The sequence below is a fragment of the Micropterus salmoides genome, unplaced genomic scaffold (assembly GCF_014851395.1).
Source record: "Micropterus salmoides isolate LMB-PRFRI ecotype aquatic unplaced genomic scaffold, ASM1485139v1 Ms_hic_scaffold_6, whole genome shotgun sequence".
Taxonomy (NCBI): domain Eukaryota; kingdom Metazoa; phylum Chordata; class Actinopteri; order Centrarchiformes; family Centrarchidae; genus Micropterus; species Micropterus salmoides.
Window position 1 is genome coordinate 36,162,371 of NW_024044348.1, and position 24,927 is coordinate 36,187,297.

The window sequence follows — 24,927 nt, forward strand, 5'->3', positions numbered from 1 at the left end:
CTGTGTGTCTGGCCGTTGGAAGCCAGGACCCACTCCTGGCATCTTGTGACCAGTCAGTGATCCGCACTGTGTTAAGTTTGAGGGCTCCCTCCACTCAGTCACTGTACGCTAATCGGTGGAAGCTTTTTTATCCCAGTGGTGCAGGGAAAAGGGTGAGGTACCGGAGAACTGCTCGGTAACCAGCATTCTGTGTTTCCTGCAGTTGTTGTTAGATGTTGGCATGTGCACCTCGATACTGAAAGTGTATGCAGCTGCCTTTTCAGCGGGGCACGTGACAGTGGACAATTGCACAGTGGGGTCACACTATCTGGTTAGTCAGTTCTTGAAGGCTTGAAGCTTAGACCATCAGGTGTCACTATAGTGCCACCATGGGATTTGAAGGTGGTTCTGAGATCCTTGAGTCTGCCCCCATTTGAACCGCTAGGACAGACAGAGTTGAGGTGGTTGTCTGCTAAGACAGCATTTCTGCCTGCTGTCACATCAGCAAAGCGAGTAGGAGAACTGCATGCCCTATCAGTGAGCCCGAGGTGCCTGCGTTGGTACCCAGATGGGTCTCGTCTGAAGGGGCGGACGAGTTGTCATAGCTACTGTGTCCTGTTTGGGCCTTAAAGGCTTATGTGGAGGCCACTGCCAAGGTACGCAAGTCTGACAACCTTTTTGTTTGCTATGGGGGTTGTAGAAAGGGTGACGCTCTATCAAGCAGAGACTTTCCAATTGGATTGTGGATGTCATTCTGCATGCTTATGGGTCGCACGGCCTGCCAGCATCTAGTAAGGTTAAGTGACACTCTACTCGGGAGTGTGTCCACATCCTGGGTGGCCTTGAGAGGGGTCTCTCTGCATCTGTATTGCCGCAAGCTGGGAGTCTTCATGTACCTTCACTCGCTATTACAGGGTAAATGAGGCTCCTCCCCACGCAGTAGCAGCAGCCGTCCTGTCAACTGCTTCCACTCCTTAGCACGGTGAGCATTCCTCGTGAACTTGCTGGTATAAGTCATCCAGTGCTAAAGCACCGCCGTCTGGCGGTCATGAAGAATGAAATAGAACGAGAGTAACTACGGTTCTATGAATTCTGGATGAACGGCAGAGCTGTCTGTCACTCGGAATCTGGGCGAGAAGATTCTGTAGGAAGATATTGTGTGATGACGTGAGGGTTTTATACTGGCGCCGTACGTCATCGCATGGTCACAGGTGACTTTGTTGGTATAATTACTCGACATGTGCAAATGCGAGATGGAGACATCCGATGCTAAAGCACCGCCGTCTGGCAGTCATCCAGAATTCATAGAACCGTAGTTACATTCGTAACGCTGGTTCAATATGACGTTTGTTGCACTGCAGTCTTAAAGGTACAATATGTAATTCCAATCCTGGCCACATGCTCCAAACAAAAAGGAGGCAGCATTTCACCTCCTCCTACCCCTGAGCCGGACTACTCTCTAAGTGATTCTGCTCCTCTGCCCTTTTCTAATCACATGTGACATTTGAGCTTATCCAACACCAGACAAATGTGTGGAATAAGTATGTAATTTAAAAAAGCACAGTAACAAATAGCAGTGATAGCATTTCTAATAATTATAGCTGATGGGCAGATTTTGATATTTTATTTTTAGGGAATTGAAACGCCAGGAGAACAACGGTGAGAGGGACAGAGAAATCAAAAGGATTGGTGAGCATCCTTCATCATGTATCAGAATCAGATAATTTACACCCTATATAATATTTAGAATTTATATAGTTTATACTAGATTATGAGCGTGTTTTCCTGCCAGATTTGCTTGCGGCTGTACCCACACAGGCTCGCTCGGTCTGAACAGCCCATTTGGTTAACATGAGCGCTAAATGCAATTGGACAGCACTTTGGGGCTCTTTCCCCTCCCGTGTGTCCCCCAGACAACAACAATTTCACAGCCAGTCAGAAAGAGTGAAGTTCAAGTGTTGGCAGGAGACACAAAAGCTGAGGCACCAGAGGATCGAGAGGTGGAGGAGCGTGAGGGAGAGCAGCACGTGCAGCAGTATTGATTGACAAGCCCAAGCTCTACTTAGTAGTCTTCTCATGTTGGACTGAGAGCAAACTGGACACAACAGTAACTCACTCTTGCATCTCAAGGCACAAGTGGTATTATAACACAGGACGGGCCGGAGCTAGCTGGTTAGCATGCTAACTTCAGTAGATATCTCTGCAACACAATGCATCTTTGACATGATGTCAGAGCTGCTACTTCACATTCTACTGACCAATATAGTAAAAATGTTTTGATTGTTTTAAACTAAAATTAATAATAATAAATTATTAATAAAATAATAATCTCTATTTATAGAGCACTTTATAACATACACGTTAAAAGCAGGAAAAAACTTGAAAATGAAGTTAAAAGATAAATAAAATCAACTAAAATCAGGAAAGGAATATGTTTTAAGAAGGGACTTAAAAAAGTTCACTGACTCAGCCGCCCTGATTTCCTCGGGGAGGCTGTTCCAGAGCCTCGGGGCCCTTACTGCAAATGCTCTGTCCCCTTTAGTTTTCAGTCGAGACAACAGACCTCTGCCCAAGGATCTCAAGGTACGTGCATGAAGAGCTTTATAAGTAATCAATAAAATTTAAAATAAAAGTCTTTTCTAAAACATACTGGGAGCTTGTGTGATAAAGCGAAAACAGGAATGATTATATTTATTATGGTTAAAATCCTGGCAGTTGACTTCTGGACAGTCTGGAGTCGACCAGTAGATTTTTGGGTTAGGCAAATAAAAGGGCTGTTGCAGTAATCCAGGCGTGATGAGATGAAGGCGTGTAAAATGGTCTCAGTGTCCTTAAAAGTTAACATAGATCTTTTTTTTTAAACTTTCTATTTATTTATTTACATGTACAAAGAACATGCGGTCATCATGGGCGTTGTTAAAATCAAAGTTAAAATCAAAGTATTCGTTTACACATACATCATGGAATAATGTCATATTACTTAAGGTGCATACACAATCCATTTTTCCCAGTGTTCAGTGCTCTTGAAGCCTCAATCCAAAGGCAAGTCTCTCCATACAGTTGATTTCTTGGATAACCCCATGCCACTGGTCCAGTGTTGTTATAGCTTTCCTACAACTTATCAATATCTTCAATAAGTATTTATCCTTCTGTTGGACTGTTCCCGGCATTTTACCAAAGTAACAAAAGAGAAATCTATATCCATCCCAATTATTTTATTTATCTTGGTATCCACCTCTCTCCAGAATGACTGGATTTTCGGGCAGGTCCAAAAAACATGAATGTGATTCGCCATAGAAGTTCCACACTGTCTCCAACAGAAGCCTCGGCTCTGTGTGCCTGTAATCTCACCATATTCTTCCAGCCGAACTCTCACAGAGATCTTGCGTTTGCAGTGGTCACTTGTGTCTCACATATTTCCAACCAGGTCTCTTCTGATATTTGTGTCTGATTTTCTCTCCCATTTTTGTTTAATGGATAACGTAGAATTATTTTTAGAGGCTTGTATACTTCCGTATATTCTTGAGACCAACTTTTTATTGTCTTTTTTGTGCTATTATTTATTATAATAGTCTCTGACTTGCTGGTATCTGTGGAAGTCCTGCTTTTCCAGTCCAAATGTGTCTGAAATTAACTCATAACTCTGAAATTGTCTGTTTGAGGTGAGGAAACAAAAAGAAGGCTGGCAATTCTGCCTTCAGATGTTATGACTGATTACTCAGTTGATCGTCCTTGTTGCTGAATTGTGGTGAATATTTAAGAACATGTTGATATTTTATGACCTTGTAATTGATTTTTTGTATTTTTATTATCTTAAATGTGCAATTGTACTACTGCCTGCCTTGGCCAAGACACTCTTGGAAAAAGAGTTTTTCTGGTTTAATAAAGATATAATAAAACAATTTAAAATCTTAAACTGTAACAGAACATAATGCAGAACAGCTGCAGCTTCTGAGTTGTTTCTCCTGTAGATCAACTTTTAATATCATCACTGCTGAATCAACACACACACAGGCGTGACTGATTGAGGTAACCTCTTTACATGTGCATGTGACACCTTTTTACCTCATCAATAATAAATTATATCATTTTAATTCAGTTATAAACTCCTGGACTGTTTCTACAATTCTATTTCTAATTATTTTCCTTTTTAAATCTCCATGAAGGTGTTGATAGAATCACTTTAAAATGTCACTAATGCTGCCCAGCCAACTTTTGTTACCTGTGCCTTTTATTATGGAGATGTAGCCAATCAAAGCTCTTTGCAGTAGCACAGGCTGCCAATAAAATCTGATTATTCCTGAAGCATTTAAATAATCTTCACAACGCAAACAATTATTGTGGCAGTAACACAGGAGTAGCTCGTTGTTGAAGCAGGTAAACCTGCATATAGAGAGAGCTGTGCGTCATGCGTAAAACCCAACAGAACTATTTTATCCACCATATACTCTCTCTCTCTCTCTCTCTCTGTGCATCTCAAAAATAAATAACAGCTGGTAGCTCCTGAGTGAAAGATTAGTTTCACAGACGAGTCTGTTTGGACTTACCCTCGGACATCGCTATAAAACAAATAGGAACCGATGTGTATTAAAGAAAAGAAACAGGCTAATGTCCAAAGTCAACAACAGGACACTTTTAATATATCTCAATCAATGCAGTGATCGTCTGACATAGATCTTACAGTGTGTAGGCTTCATTTGCTCTGCAGAGACTAAAGACGCTTTTAATGCGCCGTTAATAGAAAGTAAAAGTGTTTCACTTGCTGGCTTGTGAAAGAGCGACACATGCTGCTTTCCAACAGGCCACCAGTGCCATCATGTGCTCTCACTAGATTTCAGTTGTGTTAGTAGAACATAAAGCCTTAAACTGAAAAGATATTTGTCTGATTTTCTAAATGTTTGCATCTGCCCAGCTCTGTGACTGAGACAAGCGCCCGACCACTTTACTGCGGAACTGTAGGCCTACATTAGATGTACCCATCCCTGCTGCAGACACCATCACTGCTGCCTTCAGCTAGAAGTAACAGCAGCACAAAAGAAAAGTCTGTAATACTGATGCAAGTTGCCTCGAGCAACTATTTTTCCCTCCCTCAACATTTCTATCGGCTACATTTTGTCCATGACTGATGTGGAGTGTGTGAGTGATTGGCTGGTAAACCGCCTCCTACATGAGCCAGCTCCGAAATAAAACTTTACATTAGGAAAGAAGGGGGAACCACACATAGATTTTGAAATGAAATATGTATAATGCCTCCTCTGCCTATCAGGTGATTAACCTCACCACAAAAAAAAAATTAACAAAGTTAATTTCAGCGCCTCTGATAAAGTGCAGCTCACAGCCGCTTTAGGTGGAGCAGAGAGGACAGACACAGAGCTACAGCTGGATCATCTTATTCTCCGCTAATTTGCAGGAGAATAAATAATGACAATAATCTCTCTCGCTTGCTCGCTCCCGCGCACGTAAGCCTGTAAAGTTCAATTTTCGGCCTTTTGTTGTTTGTTTTTTTTTAAATCCTTCTGAGATCCGGGGCTTAGGGCTAATGACGCCGCTGCCTCTCCTAACCCATAGTTCAAAGCCCCCGTCCAATCTAACAGGTTCAAATTCTGGATCGTATGCTATCCAATTCAGGACCCTGGCCTGTTTCACTACGTGTAACTTCCTCAAGACCTTAAACCATAGCTTAAGAGTTAATGAAATCCATTGATTCAAGCTGTTATATTGTCTTTCAGCTTGGCTTTTATTTCCTATTATAGATTTTACTGGAATTTTTATCGGTGTAATTTCCAGGCTTTTCCACTTGGATTAATAATTTGAATCACACCATTAAGGGTTTCAATTGCGCAGCATAGAAATAGTCCTGTAAACATGGTAAAGCTCTTCCTCCCCTCTCTTTTCTCAGCTGTAGTGTCTTGAACTGAATCCTAGGTCTTCTATTTTTCCAAATGAACCTTGAGATCCAGGCGTTCCACTCAACAAATTGTTTTTGGGAAACCTCTAGAGGCAATGACTGGAAGAGATAAAGGAGCCGTGGCAACCCTTTCATTTTAATTATTTCTGTTCTATTACTCATATCTAGTGGGAGGAGGCTGCATCTAGATATGTCAGATTTGATTATTTTATTAATAAGGCCGTAGTTGTGTGCAAAAGGTTTTGACATATCTTTAGTAAGGTTTATTTCCTAAATATTTTATTTTGGGCGAGTCCCACTGGAATTTATATTTCCCTTTTATATTTGGGTGGGGTGTATAGTTAAATGTGAGGGTTTGCATTTTTAGAATATTTAGCTTATATCCAGAATATGAATTATTTTTATATAGCAGGGACATAAATTTAGGGATGCTTGAGTCTGGGCTTGTAATAAAAAGCAGATCATCATCTGTAAACATACAGGTCTTATGTTCCTCTCAAACTGCTTGGGCCAAAGTTTCGATAAATAATCCGAAAAGGGTCGGACTCAGGGGACAGCCTTGGCGTGTACATACCACAGCACACACACACACACACAGCGGTGCGGGCACTGCGCTGTAGTAACGTAATAACTAAATATCCACAGAAAGCAACATGAAAAACAGCTGCAGGCATCAGACACACTACGCTCCATAGTTAGTGAGCATCAAATTAGGCTTACCATTCAGTTTCTCTCGACTGTCCCTCAGGATCACAACGTGAGTCCAACATCGCCAAGCGTGCTAGCCGCGCAATATGCTAACGCCAAGTTAGCTAATATTTAAAATTTTTATTTATTTTTTTAAAGTTAGCTAATATTTAAAATAAACAGTAAAACAACACGGCAACACGGCAACACTTACAGCTTCCAAGTTTGAAGTCAGGTCGCGAACAGCCCATGGCGGTCTGTCCTTGAACCGTTAGAGAGCTCGTTACGGTTGTGGAACTTTTGAAGCATGAATTTATTCATTTAACATGCACTGAAGTGTAAAGTATGAACATTGCAGTTGTTGTGGTGCTTGCCATCCTCCACGGGAGGCTTGACCAATAGCGCAGTATTTAAATTGTGACTTCGATCTATCTAATATTGTTCACTCAAAATAGCAACACTGGCTAAACTAAACTACTAATGAATCCACCAAGAGGACTGCAAGAATGATGAACATGTGTGAATGTATTTTCAAACCATTTTTAATTGTGACTTGAAGTTTCTGTTTTTAGTCAGCATTAATCATCAAAACACATTGTGGGCATCCTTGAGGTTTAACAATCATGCTGAATGTATATGTGTGAGGCTTGCTGGTTTCAAACAATGTGTTGTTTGTCAAACTTCTGTGAGGATTCATCTCGAAACCTCCTTCTTATGCTAAAATGTAAAACTGCCATAACATTTACAAAGTCAAGTGCGCATGTCTACAATCTCCCCCTTTCGGTGTCTCACGGCCACACGAGTGCACATTACCCACCTGTTGAGGATGTACCAGATCCCAGTGAGTGTACCAGCCAGCCAGGAACCAGACAGGAGCCATGCTGTGAGGTACAGAGCGATCACATACACCGCTTGGAGCGAGAACACTGTGTAAATGTAGAAATACACTGGCTCCAGATACAACTAGACAAACACACACACACACACACACACACACACACAGAAACCATTAGCTCATTAGGCGGTGTAAAAGAACACGCAGAGAGTTGACTACAGTGACAGCGAATGACTCGAGCACTCAGGAACACAGTGGCATTTTCAGAGTTTGGTCTGATATTTCACTTCCTGGCATTCCTGTCACAATGAGATCGCTGAGGAAGCTAACTAGCGGTTTCCCAGTTAATTGATATGCCAACACAGAAACCTTTTCCTCCAGTGTGACAACTACAAGTGTGCCATGCTATGTCAGCTAAAAAGACCAAAATGTAAAATGCCACAGCGCCTCAAATGCCTGCCAGTCTCCTAACATGCCCCTCAACAGTAACAGTAACTTAGTTAATAACATGACAAAGGACAAAATCTATATTTTTCAAAATACTGGGGTGTGATATTATTTCATACATTTTTCACATAACGAGAATTCTTCATTTCATGAAGCCACAATGACAGCAAAAGTCACAAAGACAGTCCATCATTTTGTAACAGTGGCAGTCATTACTCTAAGCTGTTGTTGTTTTACGAGCCGATAGTAAAAAGCTGACAGCTGAGTGATGTGTTACCTGTATGGGCAACAATCTGTAGAGAACACTGAGAAAGACCTCTTGGTAGATATTCATTCGCTGTAGGAGATTAATGGTCCTCTTGGATTCTGTCAAGTTGTCATGGATCAAATCTGAGAGCCCTAGGAGGGGGGCAGACACACACATACACACACTTTAAAAATGGCACCCTTTATTCACAGATAGACTGATAATTATTGTTGGTTTTGTGACAACCAGGGAGGTTTCTCAAAGCTCACCTCTGCTCATTTACAGAGAATGCTGCTATTAAAGAACAATAACAGTGTTTAAAATTTCTATCAGCTCGTAAAACCACAGACTGTTCTGCTTCAATTGAATTCCTTAATTGCTGAAAGTACAATGGATGTCTGAACGAATCAGTGCATTCAACCTTGGAAGCCCTCAAACATCACTTCCTTTGCAGAATTTTAAAAAGTAACCACTCTTTTGCCTGACTAGCCGCTAGGTGAGCATTATGACGCGTTACAAAGTGACAGAAGTAAAGGCTGGAAGCTGTTTTCAGGCAGTTCAAGAGCAGGGTTTTCTGTAGGAGATTGTAACGCCCTTCGGGGTGGACTTCAATTCGCAAACCTATTACATGCACAAAAAAGATATTTTACACAATAAAGAAAAGCCAAAAAGCATAATATGACGTCTTTAACAATAGATCACCACAGACTACTTATATGTGACAGGTGTCGCTTACAGTAACAAACTCAGAGGGTTATCACCATTTTATATACAGTCTATGGTGATCACCAGACTCTGCAGCTCCCCTTAGTTTGTTTTAGCATCTTTCAGCTTGTTGTTTTGGTTTGATGGTTGTGTCCCACTCTCATCAGCTTTGTTTTAAGCTCTAGCAGGCAGCTGTATAGCAAAAACAAGCTCTAAAAACCTACTGCATATTACCTGCCCAGCATCAAACAGCAGACAGACAAAGTTAGTGACTAGGTGGTGAACACAGTAGAGGACTTGGCAGCTAAAGAGACAGATATTTTTTTCTCAGGTTATGGTGGGGAGCACAACAAAGCTGAAAGGAAAGGAAATACTGTTTACCAAGTCGCCACAAACACAACTCTAAATGAATGCTAATTGCTCCATATCTGCTGGATGTGTCAATAAGCAGCTGGTTGCTAACAAGTTAACCACATCAAATTAAAAGCTGATAAATACATCAGCGTTGTGTTCACTGCTTGTCTCCGCTACCCACAAGTGGCCAAAAAAACGTTTAGAGGCTAATTATGTTTATTGCAACTTGGGTCTTGTTTGTGATGGACATTATTTCTTATCAGTTGTGATAACATTCTCACCAAAGTAATTGCTGATATCTAGGAACAACACTGGTACATCATAGTGGAACAGAGAAAGGAATATGAGCAGTCAGACAAACGGGTTGTGCACAAGTCAACATTTGTTCCAGATTATTTTACCAAACTGAACTCAGGAGGAAGTCAGTCTGTAAACTGTGATGGTTAGAATTTGTGATGGTTATTTTAGCATTCGCCTTTGATTTCTTTTCCAAATAAGTTTGGTTAAACTGGGGTTTTGTTTACAACCTATCTGAACATCAGACCGGTCGTGCTTTTTGCCTCTCAGTGCTCTCGAATGCAGCGAGATCACTAATGCGGATTGCAAAAAAAACAAAAAAAAAGACATATATTTTAGTAAACCAGAATTATCATTCAGTAATGGCATTCTTATGCCATCCACAAATTGAGTCTTAACTTTTTATGAGCTCAACCACACATTGGTGTCATTATTCCAAATTGGGCACTGGGTGCAGTATCATTGCTATGTATTTCATCTGACTGAAAGAAAGTGAGACACCAAACTAGCAGCAGATAGCTGAGTTTCTGCTGCAGGCAGAGATGTGTCAGCCTGATCACTGTTGTGTTCTTGATCCATGTAGAACCAAACAAAACAGCAAACTTTTCCATAAACGAAGTACACATTACCACCCACACAAACAACCCACTCCATTTCATTCATCCATCATTATCTCTTCCAGTCATTTTTGCATTATACCTTTTCTTTCCTCCTTCCCTTCTGTCCTTTCCACTCACCCCCGCTTCTGTCTCCGTTCTGCCTTTTCTCCATTCACGCCTCTTTCCATCCTTGCTTCTTCCCAACTCATTTAATTTCCCATCTCATTTCTCCCATTATGCCATCACTCCATCCTTCCTTCCAACCCTTAACCTACTGTAGCTTCTGCATATCAAGACATGCTGCTGACAGGAAAAGAAGTGAACACACAGTGAGACAAAAAAGGGAGGTCAGCCCATTTCCAACTAGAAATTGTAATGATAATGGGAACAAAATAATTAGACTAATTTCCCTCAGACCAGACTGTGCGTCATGAGAAACTGTAGTGATTTGTTTGGTCTGGAAAATGTTTCCTTCTCCTTGTAAGAATAGGTAAAGACAGCCATCTGGTGTCTCTATCCGTGTTAAAACATGTCAAAAAAGTAACATTTACAGCTTACGTCACATCAGATGTTACATCAAACACATGTTTACGTTCCTTATGCTTTTGTTCTTGTGTTTTTGGTTTTGTTAAAGCTAAAAAAAAAGGCACCACCCGCTCTTTAGATACAATGTATCTCCCTGTAAAGCCCTGTGCACATTGCTTCAGCATGTGGAAAACCAAAACTCGACAGGATTGCCATGCCTAGTTATCGCTGCTTTGGTGAGTGGTTCAGCAAAGACTCAACTATAGTCATAAAATCAAGGATGACATAGATGGACTACTGATATCTATGTGTGTGTCTGTGTGTGTGTATATATATATATATATATACACACACACACACACACACACACACATATATATATATTAATGAAATCAGCATAAACACAATGTATACCTTCCTGTATGGATGGGGCCTGCAACATTTGCTTGTAGTAGGAGTAATAGAGTCCACACTCTGTCCGAAAAGAGATCTCCCGCTCCACTTCCTGAAAGCAAAACGGGGAATTTAGTTGCATCACTTCTGTTCTTGATAATATGGAAAACAGACATTCTGGCAAGACATGAAGGAAATGTGGAGGATAGCGGCAAAGCAGCTAATACACTCATAATCCTCAACAATAACAATAAGACAGGTAACACTGTGTGTGTGTGTGTGTGTGTGTGTGTGTGTGTGTGCGTATGCTTGAGGGATGTCTTCCAAAGAGATTTCCTGCTCGCCGTGCATGATTACTTTTCCACTGGGGGGTAAAAACTGAGAGCACACAGTGAATCACCAGCTGCTGAATATAAAGTCAATCATCAATCATCAATAACATTTAGTTAGTGAATAGTTTTTAAAGCTGGGCATGACTAAAAAGAAATGTTTGTCAAATTGCTTCTCCAGTGTTATTGTCCTGCTGCAGTGGAATGCAGTTATTCCGACGTATCTCGAAATATGCTTATTAAAAAACAAAGAATATTTTATGATGATACCGTATAGATTTCCACTTGTGTTACAACTTGAGCTATTATGTGGAAAAATACAAAAATCCAACATGTCAAATAGACTTTGTATATAAAATGTTCCATATTATCGGCATCTTCCATAAAATGTCCCTTTGAAGCCTGTAGCCCCACCCCTACAGTGTGGAACTGATGACTGAATTCAATCAGCCTGGCAAAGCAACCAGTCCCTCGTATCCCGCAGATCAACGTCCCCAATATGTAGTTACCTGACAGCAGGATTAAAACAATGCAGGACACCAGGCAACTACAAGTGACTACAGGCCAGTGGTTCTCAGTCATGTCCCAGACCAACACAGGTGCACCAGCTAATTCATTTCGTTCACCTGGTTTAAACTTTCCGCTGATTGAGTGAAACCCAGCAGGTAGCTGTACAGCACAGTAGAGAAGCACTGGTTCATAACACGGAGAGAGACATTAGTCAGTTTACATACATAGTTGTAATCAGCTGTTTTTTTGATTGCATGTAACTTTCTTTCAATAACTTTTTCAAGTCCCCCAGTCTTTGACTTTTCCTAAAAGTGTTTTATGTAGCGCCCCCTATTGTTGAAAAAATGACTTCACGTGCATTCACTTTCATTAGCCAATATAGCAAGGTTATGTAGATTGGTAACTTTTGGTTACATGATCATAAAAAACTGATACTGCAGTGGATAGCCTTTTTATTTTTTCAAACCACCTGCAGCCTTACCCTATGGCTTGCAATTATTGTGCCAGATATACCACATAGGCCAATACGCCTAATATTATGAAATACAGCCTAGATAAACATTTATGAAATAGACTTAGTAGTCTAATTCATTAATGTAGTCTAAAGGAACCTCTGACACAGCTGTGTTTTGCAGTCCCTTCAAGAGAGTGTGAACGTCTCACTTGTGTTTTTTGACCTCCAGGGAGTTTATAGTTTTCGACCGCCGTGTATTGTTTGGTCATCATTTTATTAGATTTTGTCTATGGCTCATTTTGTATATTCCAGTCTTCTAGTTTTATGACCTCAGTAAACTCGCAGCATAGCGCCACCTTTATTCTCAGGCTCTCTGAATACATTATTAACACACATAAGTAAATCTCTTAACTCCGCAACTGTTCAGATTTCCAACAGTTCGGTTTGTTGCCTGTTAAAATGACACAGTAAATGTTAAATGGGCTGCACTTAATATAGCAATTTCTAACTGAGCAAACAAAGTGCTTTTTGCCTCTCACTCACCCTTTAACACACACTCACACATCGATGGCCCTGGGCTGGCCATCAGTAGAAATTTGGGGATCAGTATCTTGCCCAAGGACACTGTGACATGGAGGCGGGGCAAGAAGAAGCTGGAGATTGAACCACCAACCCTGCAATTACTGGACAACTAAGATCACGAGTCACTGACTAACTGATTTGTCGATGATGACACGTGCTGTGTGTTATCCATCGTTTCAGGTAAATATGCTTATAGTTCTGAAAAAGTTAAGAAATGTATAAACACGGTTTATTCTAGATATGGTTTATGATTAGTTCCCATTTTATAAAAAAAAAGAAATATAATTTCAGCTACAAGAATCTTGTTTTGTTATATATATAACTACCTTGCAACGTTTTGCTTATTGTATTACTGCCTGTATCATGATATGACCATTACTGTGGTCACTGTAACGTAATTTATCGAGTTACCCTATAACTCCCTTCTGCTGGGCTGTGGTACTGGCCGGTGCCTGGATGTGAGCATACTAGTGTGTAAATATGTTAACCCCCTAAAACCATACTTCTTAAGGTATTTTCAAAATGACAATACCTTTTTGAAACATAAAAAACAATTGTCCATTTTGTCACTACCGGACGCAGAGCAGGATGCTTTTTAAGTAAAAAAAAAAAACAACAAGAGAAATAAAACTATGTGATTGTATATTCCATACATTGCGGCTCTGATTGACTGACCAAGCACAATGAAGAAGATACTGGGACTGCACACAACAACAAGGACAACAATGGAAGATAGCAGTGGAGAAAAATAAGAGATTGTTACCAAATTAACTCCTACTGTGAAGTGAGATTGGACCCCTGAAAATTGTTTTTCACCAGTGAACCCTCGGAACTCTGCAGGCTGTTATTGTGAGAGAGCTTGTCCACAATGTGCTTGGTTAATTAAAGGTTAAAATCAAACCAGTATCATCTCCTACTCCTACCGTGAGCTGAGAGAACCACAGCAGATTCTCGTGTATGCCGTTGACACACCAGGCCTGAGTCAACGCCAGCAGCCCAGCCAATACCAGCCCTGCTGCCATGGAAACGCACTGTCGCCAAGGCCACAGGGGTGAAATGCCTGAACCGGAACAAGTACCGGATCCCCCAGGCAGAGAAACTTCTCTTGTACAGAACTCTTGTGCGGCCTTAGACCTTTCTATCCCCCACAGCATGTCACTGCTGCATCTCCCTTCAGCTGGTGCATCTTGTGAAAGGCCCGAATTATGTTTGAGCTCCCTCCGCTTCACTCTCTTACGAAGCTCCATTGCCCGAGAAGACAGAGATTATCAGTAAATTCTTGGATCCTTTGATGAGCTGAATCCAGGTAGATAAACTGCATGCTCCTGGGTTGAGCTATAGAACTGATCCAAATCCATTCCAGCAACCAATGTAAATGCAGGTTGTTTTTCTTTTCTTGAAGTTCGTCCAAATAAATTTGCTTTTTAATCGCTTCAATTTCCTTGCCAAAGGAAATATGCAAAAGCTTTCTCTGAGCGAATGAGCAGCTAGTTTCCTTCCCAATCCTCCTTTCGAGCTCAAGGCAAAACAAGCCCTGGCTTTACACCAAGAGCTCTGATGAGATGGCTAATCCTCAGTTTAAATTAAGGTCAAAAATAATAGGCCTAGTTAACAAGTTCACACATTGCTCATTACTCTGAGAGCTAGTTCACTCCTCAGAAGGCACCGATCCTCTTCTCTATGTTACCATTTCCTCTTCATGGGTCTTTGAATAACCCTCATCTCTCTGATGTGGTGCTTGAAGAATCCAAGCAAGGGTCCGTCCAGAATTGGTCTCGCTCCGTCTTCCCTCTGCTTTATGTCTTCCAGAGCCTAAACGCAGACCCACCTCTGCCTCCCCTGAACTCGCAGTGAGACTTCAAAACTAAAAGAGTTCTTTCTCAGCAGGAGAAGAGAAAGGCAAACATAGAGACTGAGCCGCAGTACGTCTGCGAACAACAGGATGGGCTGTAGATAACTGGAGCAGCCAGGGGGAGGGAAAGAAAAAAAAGAGTTGACTACTGGTGACCTCTTGTCTATAAAAACACACATGCACACACAAAAAGAATAAGATGTGGTGGGGGTGGGGAGCAGCGAGGGGAACATGTTGGAATATCTTTCGGAAAATCCGGGGAACATTTGTCAGAGGGTTTGCAGATCTGGAACCAGCGTCAAGCTGTGAGCGCATGTCTGAAATAAACTCAACTAGGCACTGGGACCGACGTGGACATGAGCTGGCAGCTGTCTTGCTGCATACGTAAGAGGAGGACTGGTGATAATAAGCATTGTACGCGTGTGTAAAAGAGACGGAGAGAAAGAGCGGGAAGAGCTTGATTATAAACCCGCCAGACTCTCAGACTAACCTCAGCTACCACATTCCCTCAGCAACACATTATTAAAACCAGTCCCCTTTCTGCTAAACAACCGCTTCTCCAAAGACTGCCAACACGCTGATACCATCAGTTACGTAGGGTCAGGTCTGGCAGCAACAACCGCAAAGTACCAACACCAAGCGGACAGGACCCCCAAACTCCCAAATTGCTTTTCACTGTCTTTTCCGTCCAACTTGGCCTGGAGACACTTTAGAGAGCATGTGTGTGAGACAGTAAGCAAAAGAGTGAAAGCGAGACAGTGGATGTATAAGGGCAGGAAATGAAATACATCATCTAGCTGAGAAAGCAGCAGCAAGCAGTTCACGGTAAGGTCATATCCAATTTCCAAACGGCAAAATATGGAAAGGAATCTTTTTCCTTCTGTTTTTCGTCTGTATTTATGTTTATCGAGTCATGATTTTATGCTCATTCAGTTGTCTGATAAGATAAGAACATATAATTCCTGAGCTCAGCTGTATTAAAACATAGTGGAGATGATCAGAGAGCGGAGGCTTAGCCAGCTGAGACTCATCAGAAACACAAGGGGCTGTGCTGTTTCAAGAATCACTCAGATGATGAAATAAAATTCATGCGCTTGCACAAATTTGACTGGCAAACTGACTGGCCTTTCCAGATGATGGCAAAAGTTGATCTATGTTAGAATTTTTTGACAGATAAACCTGCGTTTTGCTATTGAGCCCTTTGTGTCAGAACTCCTGCTGAGTCAACGCAGCGGCCTTATTGAAATGAAAGCAGCAAATGTCTGTCTGGACACAGCCTAAGGGCCGGGGTATGTTGTAACGGTGTCCGCGTTGGAAATCAAACGTGTTTCAACCTGTTCCAAATGGCCACACTGGAAGGCAGAGTGAAAAATATGTCGTCACTGAGAGGAGTGAGACTAAATGCTGTTCTAAATTTCAGACAGTCATCGTGTTGCCCTCAGTTATTCAGATTTACGTTACAAATAGTCAGAGCTTTGAGAGAGAAGTTCAAACCCAGCTTACTTTCTGACTTCCACACACCTGGCCAAGTACTGTGTGAAGTGGAATGTGGGATTGTCGGTTCACAAAAAGTTCCGTGGACCCACGTTGTTTTCACATGTAAATGGCATTTTTTCAGATTTAGCCCTGGTCTGTGAGAACAGAGTCTTAGACAGAGGCACTGATAGCATTAACAGAAGGAAACACTTTACACACACACACACACACAGCATGCGTGCAACGTGTGATGATGTCAGCCAGGAGCCCACTTATGCGGGAACATTTCGGGGAAATGTTCTCCAGGCTTGTAAAGTGACCTGCATTTATTATAGATGAAAGCATCTGTCTCCCCCTCACACACATTCACTGAAAAAACAGCACAGGAACACAAACTGTGTCTGTACGGATTCCATTTATCAATTAACTGGATGTGCTGCTTTGTCTCGCTACGACAAAAATTCACAAATTATCCTGTGCAGATTGCCTCTATGTCAGGGTGCACTGCACATTTGCATGAAAAACAGATGAAGCACCTGGCTGGCACTGCGAGTTACTGCCAAAAGATGAGACAAGTTCTGCGCCGTGGATTTTTGAGGGCCTGCCTGCTCAGTTGTTGTGTTTGATTCCTCACTCTCCCTTCTGTTTTACACAAAAAGAAAAGTCCATTCTGTTACAAGGATAATGCTTCTACAAAATCTGAACGAATATTTACAGATGAAACTCTGCCATCTGGTATTACACTCATTTTGATTCATCACTACCTGGGGGCAGAGAACAACGCCCACCAAACAGTGAGACTCAAACTTTCTAGGACATTCTAGCAGCGTTTCCACCAAAAGTAACAGGGACTTTAAAGTCCCCAGATCTCTTTTCAAGGAACTAAAAGGTTCCTTCAGCCCACTGTTGTGTGCGTTTCCACTGTGGTCTCCGTAGGCTGTGGGCCTGTACGCCGTACAAAGCGATGCACAGGCAACATTATTTAGTAACCACTATCCATGAGCAAAATGTATAAATGAACATCAGATTTGATTAGAATATAATGAAAATCTATAGGCTTTGCTTGACCATTAAAGCAGCTTTTTTTGTGTGGGAGTATAATGAAGAGACACACGATAAAGATCGTTACAAATTTAACAACAAACTGGATAAAGCCACAAAGTTCTTAAAATAACTCCAGCGCAGAGAAAGCAACACAAAAATAAAATTGTGACAGTTTGGAAGGTTATTAAAACATTTCCAGCTGACAAGAGCTGCTGATCAGCTGCAGGACTCACGTCTGTGTCTGCCTGACTGCCCCACCCCCCGGAAAAATAGTCACACTTCACAAAACAAGTAAACTTCAGTGTTTCCCCAAGGATGGAGTTGTGCAGCGGAGGTGAAGCCAAATTTATGTCTGATAATAAAAACACACCATATCTCAGCAACATTGCTCTTGTGTCCATGAGCATGCGATGCACCTTAGAATAGCTTCAAACTGCAGTGTTTTCCCAGTTTAATGTGAGCTTTAGATGAATGTTTTGGTGTTGGTCGGGGGATTTGGGGGTGCTCCCCCAAGGAAAAAAAAAAAGTAATTTCACATCATCTTGGGCCATTATTTTCACCATATCTCTGAACAAATAGTTGGAAAAGCCAGAGCAGATAAATAAACAACACCCAAAGATCAGTCTGCTGGAGGAACTCCAACCTTTAGATCTGGAGAAAGTAATTTGGTTGGTTCTGTTGCTCCACAGTGATTTTACAGTGATGGAACCGCATGTTTTGGGCGTCACCCCTAAGCCTTAACGGCAGAAAAACCCTGTTAATATGACCTCAGAATCATTATAGATACGACTGTTTGCCTTTTGTGTCTTCATTTTACAGCTTCTGACATTTATCTGTAGACATTTATATAAAAAATAGGCAACATGAGAAACCTCCTCCCTTCTGAGCTGCATTTTATTTGCACATTAAAATCCAAAAAGAAACGTCTCCTCGTTAGCTTAAAAGGACTAGTTTACATCACTAATTAGCTTTACTAACCTCAGCTCCTCCAGTCACCTCCGTCCTTTCTTTTCCAAGTTTATAGTCTCAGTCGCTAGTTTCAAGTATTCTTCAACACAACATGATATTCATTGAGTAAATTATGGTCCCATTTAGGGGGAAATAGACAGGTCGCTACCATGGCAACCTGTCAATCAGGATAGAGGCGACTTGTATCCGCTGCTCTGTGTAGTTTATTAAATGGCTGTCAGAAAGAGAGAGCACGTCATATTTGAGCCGGTTAGTATGTTTTGTTTTAAAAGTAAATTGTTCTGTTAATGTTTTTATTTTTCATAATTTTAAACTGTGATTGCATTTTAGTTTAAATTTTTTATATCCAGGATGTATTTAATAACCGATTAAACATGTTAACAGTAGGCTATAACATAACTTATAAGTCTTTAGTTGTGTTCTAAAACTGATAAATAACTTTTGGAGGGAGGGCCAGAAAAAATCAGAGGCTATCTGACTGTTGATTGTGATTTATTGGTTAGCATAGAATGGTGGAAGAGAGAGGAGCAGTCGTAGAAAAACAGCTGACATGCTCGACTTAAAGCCAGTAGCCTCTACTCGCTCATTCTCAAATTCACTGCAAGGCAAGCCCCACCCCCCAAAGTACCTCTACTTTTGGAAACCACTAACCCCCCAAGCAGTGACTTTTTGGGGGGTAAAATAAAGACCCTAGAACTAAATTTATACCCTGGTCCCTTCGGTGGAAACGCACTGAGTTCCTCCAAAGGTTCCTAGTTCCGGAGGATAGTTCCTTAGGTGGGAACACGGCTAGGACTAACCTGAAATCACCAGTGTTACATCTACATCCTCTAGATCACTTTAACACCTGTCACCATGTGAAAGTCGCTTTAGATGAAAGCGTCTGCCAAATGAGTAAATGTAAATATAAGTACACAAAGTCATTTATCATTTCTGATTTTGTGCACTCTATCTAAATGTATTTTTCAGAACAAGAAGGGGAGTTCTGCTATGGTTAGGGATGCGTACAGTATCTGAGTGGAATTCATATTTGAAAGCTACTAAAAGTAGCTATGTGAATAGGGAACCTAGCTAGCTAGCTTGCATGAAAGGATCGGGTCACACTACAGGAACACGAGCATGGAGCACACATGGAGGGACAGAGAATTACTAGGAAAGATAAGTTTTGGACAGCCATATTGATTTTTTCCCCACACAGAATATGGATCAGAACTGTGGCTTGTAGTCTGTGTGTGAGTCAAACGAATCCCTAGCCATGGTACAAACCTTCAGAAGAATATTTATACAAAAATTCATCCTACAACATTCCTTGGTTCGTTTGACTCACACACACATCTACCTAAACAAATGACTGTTACCGCACTGCTAAATGAGGCAAAAACAACAAACAGCAACAGTGTTAATTTACATTTTGCCCCAGTTATGCCTCTGACAGAGCAATCTGTTCTGCCATGTCAACAAGATCCAAATCTGCTATGTATATATCTCAGTCTGAACCAGAACGCTGGTGAAGCTGTGGAAGGGGGATTTAAAAATGACATCATATCTGGCAGGGCACAATGTTCTGTTGCTGTAGAACACTGAACAGACTATAAAAAGGACTGTGTAACCACCAGTTGCCCTGGTGTTTCAGGACTTCATGTGGTTCATTTAACGTGCATGAAAGCCAGCCCTCTGCAGTGCATGAAAAAACAATCATCCCATTTCAGGATGAAGTGTTTATGACGTGTTTGCATGCCATTTTACCGAGAAAACTGGATGAGGGGACGTGTCTGATTGGCACTTACGTCAAAGCTCCATTTCCTCCAGAGATAAGCAGAGAACGTGTGTGGAATTTTTTTGCTTTTAAATGTTAAAACCAGGAGACATTTTCCATCTGTGATGTGGTTGATGACTCTTACCCATGGACGTCAAATCCTTAGATAACCTTATGAAAGTGTCACACACGTAAATCCAGCCAAGTGTCTCATAGCAGAGATAAAACGGTCCATGTGTTTTTAACATTCTCAGATACTCTTCCTCGGCTGGCTCAAACTCAGCGGCGATACTTGGTGTTAAATTGTCAGTGAGACATTCAGCCAGTATGTTTACAGTTCTTACTAAACCACTGAGACATTTACATTATGGTACATGATAGCAGACAAAGGGCTTGGCAACAAGTCATCACATAACAATTTGCAGTAAATATTTAACATGTACCTGCTGTTAACATTCACAACCTCTAGTTAACAGCAACACTTGTTTTGCTCAAAGCTGGTATAAAGAGTAAGTCACAAAATTCACTTAAAAAATCTGTGACTGACAATTTATCCTGCTAGAGGCAAAGTTTACATAGGTTACAATAACTTGTGGAGCACCAACTACAAAGTCTTAATTGCTAGTGTCTTTTTGTGAATTAGGAATTACCATACGTTTCTTGAGTCTCAATTATTTCCTCCTTCAAAATGTGATCCCTGTTGCCAGTCCATGTCTTCCAAACATTATTGTTACACAATCCACTCTTATCCTTCAGCAGTGTGTCTGGTATGTGTGCTCTGAAAATTCACATTTTTTTCCATTTATTTTGCCTTTTTTTTTTAACATTGCATAAATTAAGTAGTCAAAATGTGATTTTTCCTCAGTGTTTCCCACAGGATTTGTAGAGACTATGGTGGGTGGGTCCGAGGCCCAAAGGTTCCGGTAAAGTAAATTACACGTGTCCATTTACTTTTAATGTACACATGTAATATGTTTTATACTTCGTGTAAATATAATCCAATTAATCTTATTTCCATACTGTATAGACACCTTATTTTGAAAAGCGGACGTTGTCACATGTCTATCCTCATGCTAAATTCATCAAGTCCGACCCAATTTGATAAATAATGTTGTATGTGGTTCTCGTATCGCGTAACATGAAGACTTCACAGCCTCTCTTCAGGTAGGACTCTCATACTGCTCTCATACTCAACCTGCCTGTCAGCTCGCACTCGTCTGTCTCAGTGGATTTACCATAAAGGCCTGAATACATGTGCACTACAAATTTAGGTGCATCTAGCTTAAACGGCTGCTACCAAAGGAGTGACAGAAACACTAAAAGCGGGTTAGACCCTTTGTTGCCTTTTCTAAGAAGTCCGCCACAGATGGAGTGGATGTGCTAGGAGACAGTTCAGCACAACGATTTTTGTGTCTTTCTCGGACACTTTAAAATGTTTCCACACTGCCGACAATTTCAACCTAACTGTCCCTTAAAATTTAGTCAGTCTTGTGACTTGAGAACACCGAAAGTGCTTTTTTGTTCTTTTCGGCCGATTCATTTTGGTAGCCGAACATTCGGTGCTTTACCTTGATGTTGGAGAACCACAGGTCGTTCTCATGTAGTGTGGCCATGTAGATACAGCACAGCAGGCCAAGACCAACGGACACAGACCAACCAACTGATGTCCAGATTATTGCCCCCCATGACCAATCACCTGCAGGAACATTAACGGGTCATTAAGTTGTTGCTGTCAAATGAATTGTTAATAACTTTTTAAAACACACGTGCACATTTTCACACAGTTACTCCTGGAGGGCATTCATAGTAAGCGGACGCACAATTGGTGGATTCCTATTCGACCGTTCGACAAGCACTTCTGAAGAAGAATACTGGCAGCTTCACTGTCACGGCTTAGTGGGACAATATAACAGAGCCATTGTAATGTTATGAATAACACCTGGGCTTTTCCTACAATGACAAGTCAAACAGTCTGCTGTAAAAATGCCCTGTTTTTCCCCTTCTGTTGCTACACTGTAGTGTTAGACCTTTTTCAGAGCAAACATTATGATTTGTCATTGCAGGTTAAGAACATTTGTGACAGCTGCATTTTGTTCCAGTGCTGCAGGAAGCCATGCCACTGAGTCAGCAAGCACACCAGGTGGTTTTTGTTCAGTGGTCAAGTAGTGACGTACAGGTTACTTTGAACATGACATCTGAATCTAAAATGCAGAAAAACTGCTTACAAAATTTCTATTCACTATGCCTGATGTCCTCTGAGGATGCAACACAAGGACTGCATACGCATGGGTACAATAGGTTGTAAGAGTTGTGAAAATGTGGCATTTCATTAAATCCCCACTGAGAACTTCCTTCCCATTGTACACCCACAGCAGGTTCAGAGGTCAGGATCAGATACACTGACCCAGGAGCTGGATCTGGCTTAAGGACACTCAAGCAGTGTGGCTGGCTGCCAACCATGCTCCCACTTCGATCAAAGGCCATTCTGCAGTCGCTGGGCCATAGTGCTGCAGCTCAAAACTGTAGGAAAATCATCTGGGTGGGCGTACAGTACGGTTCACTCACCGCGCAAGACCATCTCTGGATGATGATCGCTGCAACAGTTGGACTGTTGGGAGGGAAACTCTGCAACAAGAGGGGGCTCCTTCCCCTTGCTGCCCTTCCTCTGACGCAGGGCTGTCATGTTGAAACCCTGCAAGCAGAGAGTGGCTGATCACCCGCATAAATATGATTCATGCGTGCAGATACCAAATGAAGACACACATACACACATGTGCATGATCGCCCTGACACACACACACACACACACACACACACAGTCTGTGCACTACTGCAATGTGAGCCAAAGCAAACAACGACCTGCACCACTGTTTGTTTTCCTTGACCATCTGTAGCCTCTCATTGTGCCACACACTGATAGATGGGGAGGACGGACAGGCCTGCTTACAGCGGCTGCTCACGTCGCTGCCACAATAACGTGACACATCACGTCCCATCCACCGACAGCAACCAGATCACTGGACAACTAACGTCACAATAATTCTACGGAATTTAAGCCGGATGATAAGATAAGACAAACATAACAGCAAATGTACAAGTCCCTAACAAAATATCATAAGGGATAGCTTAGAAGTAGTTGTACAAATGGCGAGACACAGTACCATCAAGTACGATGTGGTATTGTAATTAAACTCCTTTTGTGTAGCACGGACATACATCTGCCACTCTATTATAATGAGTGCATAAAGGCGCAGTCCCTTTATGGACGCCAGATTTTCTTTCTGTCTTGACTGCAACAAAGACGAATAGGCTACGATTTTGCGCCAACGGTACATGTATAAGCCTCACCCTCCTCTACAGCAGCGACTGGAAGGATGGTCCGACAGCTCTCCTCTAACTCCCTCCCTAGTTCTCTCTGCCTCTCTCTCCCTCTCGCTCTTTCATTTTCTCTCCTCTTTTTTTCCCTCCCGTTAATTCGTCGGTCAGCTTCATACAGCACCGGGTTTACCACGGGACAATACCGGAACACAAGGGCGGAGAGAGCCTGCCTTCAAAATAAAAGCGCGAGAAAACCACTATTGGGCTAAAAGTGGAGTCTTTATCCTGCTCTGCTTCTGTTGGAGGATGCTGGAGGATACCTGATACGGCAGTAAAAAAAAATTAATAAAAAAAAATTACAGGACAAAACAAAGGAGGCCAGACTGAATCAAAAATTGGGGTCCCCAAAGGTAGAGAAGGCTTTTTGAGGTAAGGGGCTAGGAAATGCATCATGTCAATAAAATGTCTTCATCTCATAGAGGAGTGTGTAAATTGAACTGTAAATCTGCACCATAAAGTGAGTAAGTAGTAAAATGGCATTATAAAAAGTACAGTGTAGTGTTTTATAAAATAGTTAGGCCTACTGGTTCATATTGGTAGGCGACTGAAATGTAGACACAGCAGAAGAAAAACATACTACGGGGAACAAGGGAGAAACAATTAGGCATTTTAGAGGAAGGTAGAAATTAATTGTACTGTAAGTAGGCTATTTTGGTAAATACTGGATATTTACAGGGTACAGTCGGCTACTGGTAAACATACCTCAAAGTTATCAACAATGACATCCAGTGGTAGGCTACCTATAAAGTAATTAAGTTATAATATATTTCACAGTTGTGATGTGATACTAAAACATAATATGGGCCTACCATTGCCCTTTGCTCATGGACAGATGTGACAGGTTGCCCCAACAGAGCGGCTCTTCATTTATTACAGGTGTGCCTTCAGCAAGCAAACTACACCCCAAGGAATTATTATGCTTTGCCCATGTCTTCTACTTCATGATTTGGACTAAGAACAAGTCAAGAAATGAGTTTATAGGCTCTTAGCAGGCATGTTCATTCCGCACTGTCTGTAGGGTGTAATAGAAAAAAAACATACTTTTCGGAAGTAGCACAGCTATGGTATGCTTGTCTTGTCATGATTATCATTAACAGTTGTCTATTTTTCCACACCACATTAGGGGCTCACATATGAGCTAAATCATTCACATATATTTATTTGTTGATTTTATTTCTGATAAGTCGGACAACGACCACTGCATCCACGATTTCACGGGCATATTATCACCACCCAGCCACCTTAACAGGAAAATAAGTTGAAAAATAAGTTTAATGATTGAGTGTTTAATTTTAACCTCAGTGAAAGTATTCAAAGTACTGTCAGTTAAATACATTTAATTTTCTCATATCAAAAGTCTCAAAAGAAATTCGGATAATTGTTTTGTTAAACTTACCAGATGCAGCTTTTAGAACACCACGTCACAAGTAGCTACTGCTGCTTTTTCATTTGCTCCCTTAAGTGGATGACAAGTTCCATTTTTGATCCACTTGAATTGGCTTCGCCAATTTCTGCACATCCACCTCTGAAAACATGGACAAGTACCTTAACTTGATAAGCTGTTACGAACAGACTTCAGCTTCAGTATTTGGCTTGTAAAG

At 41.4% G+C, this 24,927-nt stretch overlaps 1 protein-coding gene across 4 annotated transcripts in view; it reads right to left on the reverse strand.

Annotated features, from left to right (window-relative positions):
• The window catches only part of dpy19l3 (dpy-19 like C-mannosyltransferase 3), a 57,317-nt gene extending 33,827 nt beyond the window's left edge, over positions 1–23,490 (reverse strand). The window contains exons 1-6 of one of the 4 annotated variants that reach the window (XM_038700853.1): positions 23,297–23,490; positions 22,514–22,640; positions 21,517–21,644; positions 10,998–11,088; positions 8,134–8,255; positions 7,392–7,537 (exon numbers count right to left, since the gene is read on the reverse strand). In XM_038700853.1, the coding sequence (XP_038556781.1) occupies positions 7,392–7,537; positions 8,134–8,255; positions 10,998–11,088; positions 21,517–21,644; positions 22,514–22,631 (605 nt within the window). In that variant the 5' untranslated portion in view covers positions 22,632–22,640; positions 23,297–23,490. Of the gene's footprint in view, positions 1–7,391; positions 7,538–8,133; positions 8,256–10,997; positions 11,089–13,774; positions 14,801–21,516; positions 21,645–22,513; positions 22,641–23,296 lie in introns of those variants that run through there. The other 3 variants (XM_038700852.1, XM_038700851.1, XM_038700850.1) reach the window with 3 other exon arrangements.
• Between the last annotated feature and the right edge of the window lie 1,437 nt (positions 23,491–24,927).